This window comes from Vulpes lagopus, chromosome 8, assembly GCF_018345385.1.
Source record: "Vulpes lagopus strain Blue_001 chromosome 8, ASM1834538v1, whole genome shotgun sequence".
NCBI lineage: Eukaryota > Metazoa > Chordata > Mammalia > Carnivora > Canidae > Vulpes > Vulpes lagopus.
Window position 1 is genome coordinate 47,069,513 of NC_054831.1, and position 13,911 is coordinate 47,083,423.

Consider the following 13,911-nt stretch of genomic DNA (forward strand, 5'->3'; position numbering starts at 1 on the left):
GGTATAAATAGGGCTATTAATCAAAGGACATAACCAGTAAATGACAGCTAACTTTAAGGATGCAATGACCTCATATTAACATGAGTTACCAAATGAATTTTAGACCTATGAAAGACTGTGCAAAATCCAGGTTCTTGACTTCTTCTAACAGATTTTCACTAAAGATCTGGCAACTAATGATTTAAACTACAATGGCTCCATCATCCCACTGAAACTTATTTTCTCTCTTGATGCAGAGTCTTGGAGAGGATACTGTCTGAGGACCCACCTCTGCACTCACAGGTATCTGATTTTAATTGTGCACATTATTAAGGACTGTTTCTTGGTAACTAGAATCACCAGAACCTTCTCCCTTTTACCCAAGTTCCTGGGGAGGTTGACTTCATGAGATAGTTGCTGTGGAGTCTGTCCCAGAGCCAGGAGAGACATACTTGAGGGATATTTTTGGACATCACAGTTTATTGCTCTCTCTTGGAAGGTACTGGATAAACACAGCTGAAAATTCTTGTTCTTTGGGCTCCCCCTTTCTAGGATATATGTAGACTATGCCATCTGCCCTGCCAATTTTTTTTTACTCTAATCATCTTTATTGTCAGTTCTAGATACTGCTTCCAAATCTCCACAGAATGCATTACTCCTTTTCTCTAAGCTCCAACTGCTCCTGTTTATACATCTATGTCCCCCATGGTGAAATAAACACTAATTATGCTGCACCATAACTATCTGTTCACCATCTCATTGCCTGGAACAAAAAGCTCCTTGAGGGCAGGAATCATTTTTAATTGCTGTTCTATACCCAAGCTACTCCCTAGTACAAAATGGATACTCAAAAAATATTTGTAAATGAGTGAATGAATAGTAGACTTTGGCTATTCTCACGTGTGAAGGGGTCCTCTTCGTACCATCTGAGGCTATAGGCTTCCTAAGATTATATATTTGGGGTTGCTTCTCAAATTGGACTTCCTTGATCCTTTGGTCATCTTCCCTGGAACTATGGGCTAAAATGTCACAAATTGCCCACCAGCCCCAACATCTGTCCCTCACCTTACTATGTAGCTATTTTCTGAAATTAAATATATAGAATGGCAGTGGTATGCCCACAAACAGGCAAAATATGTCCCTAAACAAACCTCAGTCCTGGGGGGAAAAAAAGCGTGTTCTTCTACTTTTTCATCTCTTTTTTTTCAGCCTTATGCTGAAAATCAACTTGATTTCACATAAATTAATGAAAACTGAAATGTTTGAACAGGAGGTTAATTACTAGCTACCATGAGCAAATGTAATAGAAGTAATAACAGCTTCTGAAATGCCAGGTAATTACTGGCAAACAGAAAAGATTGTCTTTGAATTGTAATTTAGAGGGGAGAGGAAGTGATTTTAACAGGGCCCTTGGGTTTTCAAAATTTCTAGTAAAGAATTCAGCTGTCATCCTCATTACGGAAATTAATCCCAGTGTCAAAGCTAGCTGAGTACGGAAAACCAGTGCTGACCCGTTGTTTTTAAGCTAAGAAAGTGTTATATCGGTAACTTTCCCCAAATATTTTAGACATTAAAGATTTATAATTAAATGTATGGTTCACTTCTCAATACATTAACATGCAGAGATTTAAAATTGACCTTTGAGTTCTAATCCTGATTTTGCTGTAACAGCTAAGTTAAACCTGTGCAGCTCACTAAAAGTGCACAGTCTATGAGAAAATCTGTTCTATCCTCTCTGCTATTTTTCTAAATGATAAGGCTGTTTCTTGTTTAAATGTTTAATGGGGATCCCTGGGTGGCGCAGCGGTTTGGCGCCTGCCTTTGGCCAGGGCGCGATCCTGGAGACCCGGGATTGAATCCCACATCAGGCTCCCGGTGCATGGAGCCTGCTTCTCCCTCTGCCTGTGTCTCTGCCTCTCTCTCTCTCTCTGTGACTATCATAAATAAATAAATAAATAAAATAAATGTTTAATGAAAATTATGCACCTATTTATCAGTTGAGTTTGTTTTTTTATGACATACATCATAACTTGTTCAAATACTTAAGATTTAAGTCAAGAAAGCCATAATATTGCACGTTATACAAATATTTGGATTTATATGCATACACATAAACATATATCAGTTCATCTGAATTACTCTCCAATTTAAGATCTGACCGGAAGACTGCAATGATTTAAAGTTATTTTTTTAAATTAATTTATTTATGATAGTCACAGAGAGAAAGAGAGAGAGAGAGAGGCAGACACAAGTAGAGGGAGAAGCAGGCTCCATGCACCGGGAGCGCGATGTGGGATTCGATCCCCGGACTCCAGGATCGCGCCCTGGGCCAAAGGCAGGCGCCAAACCGCTGCGCCACCCAGGGATCCCGACTGCAATGATTTAATACTTCTAAGACAGCACAGTAAAGTAAGCCACTATCACTTTCCTTTGCCAAGTTGAACAAAGTGGAAGGAGAGGATAGTAAGATGTAGTGATAATATTTCATATGTATTAAGGGAAAAGAACTATGAAATGATGGTAGGATCTCATCTTGTTAAAAAAGTTATTTTCTTTTTTAAAGGTAGTTTTCAGACTCAAGACAGCTGAGTGAGACTAGACACCTTAGTAGCCTGGTCTTCTCGTCCTGACTAGGTTAAGGTCGGAATACTGAACTTCAACCGGCTGCCTCTGCTGCCTCTGAAGGAACCCAGGGCTACCCTTTCCCCTTCCCTGCTCAAGCTTCAAGCACAGAGAAGAGAATCAAAACCACAGGTGCAGTAACAAACATTGCACTAGCTCCTTTGTTTTGGAAGAAAGGCAGAGTAGGGTTTTCCATCATTTTTTTGTTGAGGAAACCAGATCAAAAAGGACATAGTGGGTTGCTGGCGACCCTTGATGTTTGTGTGTGTGTGTGTTTGTGTGTGTGTGTGTGACTATAAAAAAAAAAAAAAAAGGACATAGTGGAATGTTGGGTCACATGAATGCAGAGAATTCTTGAACCTGCCAAGGCCAGCAAGGCTCTAGGCCAGACTTGCTCCCTCCCTGATGGAGCTCACCACTTGAGGCCTTCATCGTCCTCAGAAACCACAACAGTGTCGCCAGGGGGGAGGGCTCTTGGGAGACTTCCAAAACCCCTGCCAGGAGAGCGCAGAAAGCTGCTTTCCTTCCATTAGGCAGAGGCACCCTGCAAAGCAGTGCTTTTGGTCGCTGCCTGCACCTGACTCATCTGTTGCCAAAATCAGGGTGTTACCGGGGACCCTGTGTTGCCTTCGATTTCAAAGGCCCAGGAATTCCGGGGTGCAGGACTGCTGCTCCCTAGTGAGGTCAAGACGTGACAAACGTGATAAAAATCAGTTTCATCCCAAGCAAGGTCAATTTCTGTGCTCCTCCAGCACTTGGCGCTGATTTCTAAGATGCTTCCCAACCTCCTCGACAGCTGACTGATCAAACGCTTTTATCCGCACTTTCTGTAGAATACTTCCATTTTCCCATGAAAATAACGGCATCCCAAGCTCACTGATGAAGAACACTTAACTAGATCTTTTCTTTGGGGGGGCGGGGGTAAGATTAACAATCATTTCCATTCAGAATCAGGAAGAGGGCGGTAACTAACCATTTCTTAAAGTGGACATTTAAATGGCCTTGGGGGTCTGCTTTAGAAATTTAGGAACGCGTGTTTTAAAACAAAACGGAAACCGTATATGCAGTATATTCTGTGTGCATACACACACTTATAAACAGTAATGACGGTTATCTGGCCCGTTTTGGCAGCTGCCAGTCACCGCCGCAGGGTGCCAGGCCTCCCCGTCCTCCCGCCCGCAGGGCCCGCCCCGCCCCGCCCCGCCCCCCGCGCGGCCGCCTGCCCCCTCCACGAGGCCCTGCGCCGTCGCCACAGCCGGGCCCGCGGGGCTCCCCCGCCCCGAGGCCGGGCCGCCGCCAAGCCCCACGCCCGAGTCTCCCTCAACGACCGGGCCCGGCGCTGCCGCCCGCGGCCCTTCCTCTCCTGGGCCCGCCTCGCCTGCCGGAGCCGTCCGGGGCGGCCTGTGGCGGCGGCGGCCACCGCGTGCGGCCTCCCGCCCGCGATCCCTCCCGCCCCGCGGGCCACACGCCTGCGTCGCGCCGGCCAGGGCGGCCTCGGGCGCACAAGGGCCCAGAATGAGCGGGGCCGAGGCGCCGCCGCGGACCGGGAGGCGCGGGCTCGGGCCGGGGGCCGCGGCGCCGCGGCGCGGCCTCCCCGGGGGCGCAGGTGTGAGCCGCGACGGGGAGCGAGCGCAGGTTCTCGGGGGCGGGGGCGGGGGAGACGTTAGCGGCTGTTGGGGAACCGGCTCACGGACAGCCCCTTCCAGAGCCCGGGCCGTCGCGGGGCGGCCGCCTCCCTCCCTCCCCGCCCGGCGGCGGCGGCGGCCTCCAGGGGCGGCGCGTGTGCCGACGGCGACCCCTGCCCCGGCACGCCCGGGCCGCGCCCCGCCCCGCCCCGCCCCGCCCCGCCGCGCAGGGAAGCCGGGGCCGCCGCCCGTTGGCCCCGCCCGCCCTGAGCCCCCGGGGGCGCGGCGCCGCGGCCCGCAGCGTCGGGTGAGGAGGCGGTCGCGGTCGCGGTCACGGCGAGGCGGCCCGGGGCGCGCCCGCCCGCTGCGGTTGGCATGGAGGCGGCCCCGCGAGGCCTGCAGCGCCGCTGATTGGCGGATTCAACAGACGCGGGGGGGCGCGGGGAGGTAATTAGCGCTGAGCGCCGCGGCCACCGCGCTGGGAGCCCGGCGCCCCCGCTGGAATCTATTAGCGCCGCGTCCCCGCCGCCCGCCCCGCCCCCTCCGGCGGCCCCGCAGCCCCGGCCTCGTGTGCACTTGCTAATTGTGGGAGATTTGTGTAAAGGTGCCAGGCGGAGAGGAGCGAGGCCCGCGGTAGCTCCCGTCGGGGTTGGGGGCCTGGTGCCTGGTGGAAGGAAGGGGACGGACTTTCCCGCAGTGATGTACACCGGGTCCTTTGTTTGCAAGGAGGGGGGGTGGGGGGGTAGAAAGGATGAGGCAAGCACCGCCGCAGTGGGCGAGGGCTCGGCTGGTGGCTTAGACTCCCCAGTGAACGCGGGACTCCGTATCCTTGCTTGGAGGTTGTCAAGATTAATCGCTCCCTCCAGCCGCAGTCAGGTCTTAGAGGAAAGCCTTGAGAGATTCAAATCCCTGTTTGGGTTCAAAGGCGCTTTGATCCCTTGCAGCGTGGCTCTTGCCCTTCCTTTCAGCAGTAACAATTGCAGAGAAGATGATACGCTTTAGTGTTCTCCCTCCTAGACATTGATTTGCATGCTTGGAGCCCATGATGGAAGGGGGTGGACTAACCATTGGATTGTCTCTTTTTCCTTCCCTAATAGTTGCATTCTGTGGCGACTGAGGGTATGCATCGCAGCAGCTCCAAGAGTGGAGTAGCCCTAGCTCCAGTGTCTCGAGGTCCCGATGCCTGTCAGATGATAACCAGAGCCCAACTGGGCCAGGATCCCCTGCAAAGAACAGTGCTAGGGGTGCTAACTGAGAATGGGCAGTACGGGAGGACCTGTGGCCAGGTAATGAGTGAGAAGGGCCATCACGTCATGGTAGGAGGTGGGTTTCTCTTGGAGTCGGACCTATAATACCCTGGAGTTTTGCAGCCCTGGAATCTGGACTGTAGGGACACTGACTTCGGTCCCCTTTTTCAGCTAGAAAGAGTGAATAATTTATTATTTTTCCAATAATATCAAGGAAACAGGTCTAGGAACTGTTTGAATTAAGTATATGTAAAGCCATGTAAGTGCTGGGCCAAGAGCAAGTGTTAACACACCAAAATAAACTATGGAACTGGGGGTTCCTCCAGAGCAGAGCGGTGTTCAGACTGATCTAGACTGTGCCTGAAGCAAACCTGAATTTGCTATGCTTTACTATGTTCGTTGCAAGTGGTGTTAGACTACAGATTGGATGAGGCTAGTTGAAATTACTTCTGAAGGTGTGTTTTGAAAGTAGACATCTCCCCAGTCCTTGAAAAAAAGGCAGGTGGGCAAATTGATAATAGATATTAGTTGCTTTTGCTGGACTCATCATAGGTAGATGAGTAGACTCCCTGAATAGATTAAAAACAAAATCAGGCACCTAAAATGCAAAACAAGGGATTTGGATCCTTAAGACTGAATTTTGGGGTAGAAAAAAGCTTCCCTTAGTCTGTTATTAGGCCCCTCAGAATGATGCCTTAAGCTTATATTTTACACCTGTAGTGGAATCATGCTGGCAATAGTCTAGTGAAGTAGGTAGGTCAAGAGTTCTTCCCATTTAATAGGTAAGAAAATTTCAAAGATTTAAGAAAGGTCAGAAAGAAAGAAAGAAGAAGAAGAAGAAAAAAAAAGGTAGGGTAGAGGCCAGATTAGAGCCCTTCATCCACTGACCACTCTAGGTATCTGCCTTTTGGTGACATCTGATCAGTGGGAGAAAAATACCCAAAGTGATCTCTTCAAAGCTTTGGGAGGAGGGGGGTGAAATTAAGTGAAAGTGGTTTTAACAAACTTAATTTGCTTAGCAATATTTACTTTTTTTAAACTGAAAGTCTGAAACCTGGTTCTTACGAATCATCAGTTCTGCCCAGTGAGCCCGGGCTCAACTTAAATTCAGAACTATTAGTTAACCTCTTATGTTGCCTAGCACTACTTCTCCATTCCCCTGCTCTATTCCTTTACCAACTTCTCAGAAATCTGTTTTATAGATTTCTTTTTAATCCTCCCAAACCTCTACCTCCTTCCTTCCTCTCAGTTGATGGCCTTGTGATCCTATTATCCTAAAAATATAAAAGGAACCAGAAGGGAATTTCTGCACGTTCCCACGTGCCATATACCCTACCATCCCCACCCTGCTACATGACTTACACTTCCCTGCTCTCAGGCAGGGTGACTCTCACACATGTAGTATACCTCATGTCCTCTTGCTTCTTCAGGGATGCTGAGAACTCTCCTTTCTCAGCCTTGTCTACTGGTCAAACTCATAAGCATACAAATATATTGTATTCTTTTTCCATCTTAAAAACCTTTAAACTACAAAGCAGTGACTGTTCATTTTACAGCCAATAATTCGAGAGTTTATCCTGCTAGACCATAAACTCCCATCAGGATGAGGATTGGGATATGAGGCTCACTGCTGTATTCTCAGTGCTTAGAACAGTGTTTGGCCAGGGTAGCTTGTGAAGATTTGTTGAGCAAATACTCTCTTGTCTTTAATTCTTCTCTTATTCTCTTTTGACTCCGTTTTTAGTCCATTCCTTACTTGACTAATCCAGCAGCCTTTGACACATTTGATTATTCTTTATTCCTTGAAATCCTTTCTTCTCGCTCAGCCTGGAGAACCATACTCTCTTGGTTTTCCACCTTGCTCATTGGCCACTCTTCCTCAATATCTAAAAGAGTGCTCCAGGACTTGGTATTTGATCTGAATATGCACTCACTCCCTTTCAAACTCTCAAGCCTCTTAGCATTAAATACCATCTACCTGTGCTCATACTTTTATCTCTGATAGATTTCCTCAAGGGGCATTATGTCATACAAGAGATTCTATGGCTTTGTAAGAGAAGTTAACAGTAGGAGTTTCTAAAACAATCATGTTTCTAAATATCTGAGTATAAAATGGAAACTTTATAGGCACTTACTGACTGAAAGCTATTTAAGGAGGAAGACTGTAGGAACTCAGTGACTGTGTATCAAGAGGTACTTATAAAATCCTATAGGCTAGAAGTATGAAAGCCAATTAACAATCTCCCTCTATCCACTCACCCATGCAATACCTGTTTCATTTTGGAGGATAGCTATGGTTTCTTTTTTTCTTTCTATAATCCTGAGTTCCCTTTGATAAATATATGAGGAAGATGACAAATTATAGGTAGCTCTTTTCCCAAATGTCAGATGTAGACAAAGATAAGGGAGGTCATATTTCAGAAGCTTCATTTTCTGAAATTAAATTGCAGACCTAGATATTTCAATTTAAGCCTGTTCGCATCTTTCTGGCTTGCTGGCTTGGGTTACACAAACTCATATCACCTATACTATCTTCAGGGTGGCCTCTCACAAAAAACTTAATCCTCTTCCAGGGGATCACAACAATCCGGTGCTTCTCTGGATCAGAAAATGTCTTCCCTCCAGCTGGAAAAAAAGTGTTCTCTGACTGCAGGGTCCAGGTGCCAGCCAAACAAGGATTTCATATCTACATGGATGAGGCTGAGCAAGGAGACAGAGACAGCTGCACTGGGAGAGAGGGGATGGCATTTGAGGATGTGTGTGGGGTAGACACCAGCACCCTCAAGTCAGACCTTCACTTCCTGCTGGATTTCAACACAGGTAATCCGACTCACCTATTGCTGGTGGTACTCTGTACTCATAATCGCCTGCAGCATTCAATAGCATGTAACTAGCAGGAGAAAACCATGAAGTAATGCCTTATTTTCACATCTGCCTGTGGAGGGTTAGTGAATGGAATGAATTTTTAAACTGAATGTCTTACCTGATAATGTTGAACCCCTGCAGTTTCCCCTATGCTGGTAGATTCATCTCTCCATTCCCAGTCTGAAGATGCATCAGATTTTGGTACAGATGTGATAAATGTGACTGAATATGCTGAAGAAATTCATCAGTACCTTAGAGAAGCTGAAGTGAGTTTTCCCAAATTCTATTTCAATTTCTAGCACTCAAAACACTTAATAACAAGATAGCTATAAACTTTTGGCCAAATCCACTAGTGAATAGCATTCTTATGGCATCCAAATGTAGGAATATCTATGAAAAAGAATAGGTGTGGGGTGCCTGGGTGGCTCAGTCAGTTGAGCATCCAAATCTTGATTTCAGCTCAGGTCATGATCTCAGGGCCTTGGGATGGAGCCCTGTGTTGGGCTCCTCAGTCAGTGGGGAGTCTGGTGGAGATTCTCTCTTTCTCCCTCCCTGCCCCCCAAGTAAATAAATCTTAAAAAATAATAATAGTTGTGAGGCAAGTAGCAATTACTTGGACTATTTCTCCACAACTCAAAGGGTTTATGTATTCAGTATTTCACTCTTAGGAATAACCCATATTGCTATTCCCTGCCCCTCCTCCTTTAAGTTATTTGTTGTTACCTAATTGCCTTACAGAACCAGAATTTCATACGTTCTTCCACATAGTAAAGATGTGTTTGGCTCTTGATCAGTTTCTTCCTAACCTTTGCTCAGAGATTATTTGTTAAATAGCCACTGTACCATGGAGCGATCTTTCTGATATACAACTATTTAAGTATTAGAACTCTTTTCCCAAACAGGTAAGACACAGGCCCAAAGCACACTACATGAGAAAGCAACCAGACATCACAGAAAGCATGCGAACAATTCTGGTGGACTGGCTGGTTGAGGTCGGCGAAGAGTATAAGCTTCGAGCAGAGACTCTGTACCTGGCTGTCAACTTCCTGGATAGGTTTCTTTCTTGCATGTCTGTTCTGAGAGGGAAATTGCAGCTTGTAGGAACAGCAGCTATTCTTCTGGCTTCGTAAGTATTCTTTCAGCTTAAATAATGTAAAACTGCAGCCTGTCAAAACACTTGATTTTCTTTCCCATTTGTTGAAGAAATGCTCAATAATTAAAGCTTACTCATGCCTCCCTTGATAAAGTACCATTTTTGCAGTATTTACTGAGACACTGAATCTTAACATGCAATCTTAACACGTGTTCACTCTTCAATTCCGATGTTTAAGATTTATAGCAACAAGTTCAATTATCATGAACAGATAACCATCAGCTCAAATTCAAGATCCAGTTTAACTATTTTGCAGCATGGTCTTTTGACTGCATTCTAATACAAAAAGATTTTGGTTATAGAAAATATTTTGATTATACAAAAGCCATCATCATGATCTAGCAAATGACCTGTAGTAACACAGTTTATTTGGTTACAGTGAATAAACTATCACTGTGTACAAAAAGAGCTGGCTTCTGCCTGAACTGCCTTAAATTCAGTGACCTGTTGGTAGATGGCAGTGTCTTCAATTCTTCTGGTCTTGGACATTCTACTTATTAATGCCCAGAAACTTGCCAAAATTCCCCCACAGAAAGCAGAAACTAAAGCAAAAGAGTTGATAATAATGAAATTATATCACTGTCTTACTCTTGGATACATAGTATCATTTGCTAATCCAATCGAGAAAAATTCTGAACATGATCTTTTTATTTTTATTATTTATTTATTTTGAACATGATCTTTTTAAAGATCTACGATATAAGGAGCTTTTATTCTACCCTTGTGTTCAATGTAACATTCTTTTCCACAAGATGAGTGAGGTTTATAGAATTAAGAGCAATTTATCCGTATGTCTGTCATTCAGAATCTTTCAGCATATCAGAGGCCACAACCTAAAATTCTCAGTTGGAAATTGTCTCTGTTACTACTCCTAGCAGTAAGTACAACATATCCTTGCAATACTCATGCTCTTGTTCTGGCATCAAGATCTGAATATTTTCAAGGTCGGTACCATTTAGTGATATTTAAGTGGATATGTGGATACAGAGGAAAGAAGTCTTCAAGCGCCATGCAAAAGGCATGGTTGTGATAGCAGAGGAAGGAGCTCCACAGCTTCCAAGCTTTACTTCCGAAAAACTCTTTACCTTTCATAGGAAATATGAAGAAATATATCCACCTGAAGTAGATGAGTTTGTCTATATAACTGATGACACTTACACGAAACGACAACTGTTAAGAATGGAACACCTGCTCCTGAAAGTCCTAGCTTTTGATCTGACAGTGCCAACCACCAACCAGTTTCTCCTTCAGTACTTAAGGAGACAAGGAGTGTGCATCAGAACTGAGAATCTGGCCAAGGTATGCTACCTGACTTCCAGGAACTTAGGAACCAAGGAGAATAAAATTAGCCTTTCCCCATCATCCTTCAGTTCTTCCTTCCTTATCAGTTCTTTGTCCTGGGTCCAGAAAAACTTTTCTGGCAATGGAAGAGAGTTAATTTTAGGATCATGATTTCTGGTTACGAGACATCACTGTCCATCACATTTGGTAGGCATGGGTTATCTGATCACCCAACTCTTAAAAGAAGTTTAAGTTTGGAAACCGTTCCCTTGTCAAATACAGACTACATGTAGGCAAACACCTCTTCTTAGTTAACAGAATGGAAATAAAGTAAATGCAGTTTGATTTGGCTCTCATCTTACCCTAACTGTGAAGTAATAAAGCATTATTTGGTCATCTGGGGTTAGCGTACTTTAGTTGAAGGCACTGAAGTATTAGTTTGGAAGACTTGGTTTCTAGTCAACTGTGATCCTAGCATATCTGGAATGTATATGCTATGCAAAGAGTAATGAGGATCTATGTATAAATTTCCCAGTATGTTTCTTCTAATCTTGCAGGGACTGTTCTAGCCTCTGAACTACATGTATTTGCCTGACAAATCCTTAGCTTCATACTGTTGTATTTTGCTACTTTATGTGACTAGTATACACCTGTACCCACTAGTATAGGACAAGAAAAGTAACCTATCATATATACTGTGAGGTGGGCCAAATCCTTGTATATTGGCCCGTACTACAACACCAGTGCTATTCTGGTTATGGACAGGCATAGCAATTATTAACCCAGTGAATATTTTGAGCATCTGTTTCTGTCCACACGTCACTAGATACAGGATGGACAGATAAGACAATTTTTTCCTTTGACATTTCTAGGTTTACTTGTAACCTTAGTCAGATTCTAATTCCACTGGGATTTTCTCTCTTGTGCTTAGTATGTAGCAGAACTGAGTCTATTGGAAGCTGACCCATTCTTGAAATATCTCCCTTCACTGAGAGCTGCAGCAGCTTATTGCCTGGCGAACTATACTGTGAACAGGCACTTCTGGGTAAGATTCTAATGACTTCTCTACACGAAATGCAAAGCCTAAGAATCTGTTCAGTAACTCTCAAGGCTTAGTATGGACTGGCCTCTCATGATGGAAAGTTAGTTTAAAGGAACTGGTTGTCTTGCCAGCAGATGACAACATGTCACCGAGGGTTGCAGGTCAGCTTTCATGGCTTTGACTCAGTGGCCTTGGGGTAGAGATTGCAGGAAGGCAAGGAGATGGTGTTGGCATGCTTATTCAAAAGAAGCAGGCCTGGAAACCTCAATGCCCACCTCATGCCAGGAATGTCCTTGTGGAGCAAGCATTGAGCACTTCAGGCAAAATTTGTTGACTTTTGTTCTATGTGTGTAAAACAATCTGGATCCGTTTAGGATGGTCGGAAATTTGCATCAAGTTTTCGAGGAAAGGGAGCAATTAGTGCTGCCTCTTGGTCCAAAAAGAGGCGAGATTAGAAACGGACCCTTCGATTGGGTTCTGAAGGCTCACTTTTGTGCTAAAAGAAGTAGGGTATCTACTTTTATATTCTAGAATTCTTATTTATTATTATATATTCTGCATCCACTAAGAATCTTTCATATGTAAGATGTAAATAGGGTATTTAGATAAGAAGAGGCTCTTTAGGGACCAGTAAAAATCCTGCTCATGACAGAATACATAAAAGTAACCTGCCCCCAAATTGAGCATTATAAATACACAATATGAACAAATTGAGAACTCTGGCTGTTCTTCCTAATATTTCATTTCTAAAGTCACTGAAGGAGGATTACAGTTTCTCTTGAAATGAATGTGGATACTTCCTAAGTAATTAACTTCCTTGATTTCAGATTTGTCTTCAGCTTTCTCATATAAAGTTATATGATGCAGTTTTTTTCTTTTTGTCTTGATTAGCCAGAAACTCTTGCTGCATTTACAGGCTATTCATTAAATGAAATTGTGCCTTGCCTGAGTGAGTTACATAAAGCATGCCTTGATATACCCCATCGACCTCAGCAAGCAATTAGGGAGAAGTATAAGGCTTCAAAGTAAGTTTCTGAAATTTTCTTCTCTGGGCTTACTAATTTAAGGCTTTAATAGGTTATAGTAATGTCAGTATTAAAAATAGAACAAATTGGAAATCTCAGTGCTAGGCTCGCATGTTAAATCAGGAAAATCGGTTTAGAGAGGCCTAGATTTATAATTTGTCAGCTTGGAATACGTAGAGTCAGAAAGCGTTCTTCCTTTCTGTTTAAACTACTGGAAAGTTCTCTGTGGCCTGAGATTTTATAAAACCGAAGTCCTTTGTTTGGGTCTCATTGCAGGTACATGCACGTGTCTCTCATGGAACCACCTGCAATTCTCCCTCTGCAATAAGTCTCCTGCTGAAGTAGTTCCAGAACTTAACCTCCATATCAGCAGAATTCGTCTTAACTTTTATAGGTTTCTGCAGGTTGGGTCAACTAGTGTTGCTACAATATAGATGACATATTTTTTAAAATGTAAATGTAGTTAAGTTCTCTTAGATTTTAGTAGTTTGTAATATCATCTAACATTTTTTAAAGAATAAACAACTTGCCTTGTGACCACATGTTAGACTTGTTTACTAATTAGGATGGCCCATATGCTTGCCTGGAATTGTAGTGGGGAGCATTATAAATGTCATCTCTGTTTCAAGAATTCTCCTAAACTGGTTTCATAAATCTGGCATGCCATTGGGATTAAGTGTTTTGAGGAATTCAGAGATTTTCATGTTTGGTGTCAGTGGCTCCCCTGAGACTTTTTCCTTCCCATTGGTTTACTTTTTACACAGCTCTCCATAAATTGGCGAAGGAGGGAACTCCAAGCTTAGACTCATTAGTGAAGGGATATAAACAAGTACAATCTCTTCTAGTTTCCCTTCAGGACCCTAGGGAATAAAGGAAGTGAGTTGAGGACTAGATGTGATCAGGTACCCCTGAGGGGTGACCGACATTTAATTCTAATCCAGGGATGTGATGCTCATTTTGTAGATACCATGATGTCAATGTTCAGTTTTCACTTAGTCACCCATCAAGCATATATTTCAGCCTTAGAAGATGCTCAGAGAGGTAGAAAAAGCAAATTTCACCACAGGATGGG

The 13,911-nt window shown here is 44.1% G+C and overlaps 1 protein-coding gene across 6 annotated transcripts; it reads left to right on the forward strand.

The window, feature by feature from the left end:
- Nucleotides 1-3,854: 3,854 nt before the first annotated feature.
- CCNA1 (cyclin A1) lies at nt 3,855-13,381 on the forward strand. Of its 6 annotated transcripts, none has more exons than XM_041765123.1 (9): nt 3,855-4,207; nt 5,324-5,512; nt 8,047-8,293; nt 8,480-8,604; nt 9,241-9,464; nt 10,586-10,790; nt 11,704-11,817; nt 12,706-12,839; nt 13,116-13,381. In XM_041765123.1, exons 2-9 carry the CDS (start codon nt 5,348-5,350, stop codon nt 13,165-13,167), a joined length of 1,266 nt encoding a protein of 421 aa, XP_041621057.1. In that variant the 5' UTR covers nt 3,855-4,207; nt 5,324-5,347; the 3' UTR covers nt 13,168-13,381. The 6 variants fall into 6 exon arrangements, with proteins under 6 accessions (XP_041621057.1, XP_041621055.1, XP_041621059.1 ...); XM_041765121.1 differs by lacking the exon at nt 3,855-4,207 and adding an exon at nt 4,517-4,673; XM_041765125.1 differs by lacking the exon at nt 3,855-4,207 and adding an exon at nt 4,697-4,859.
- The last annotated feature ends 530 nt before the right edge of the window (nt 13,382-13,911 follow it).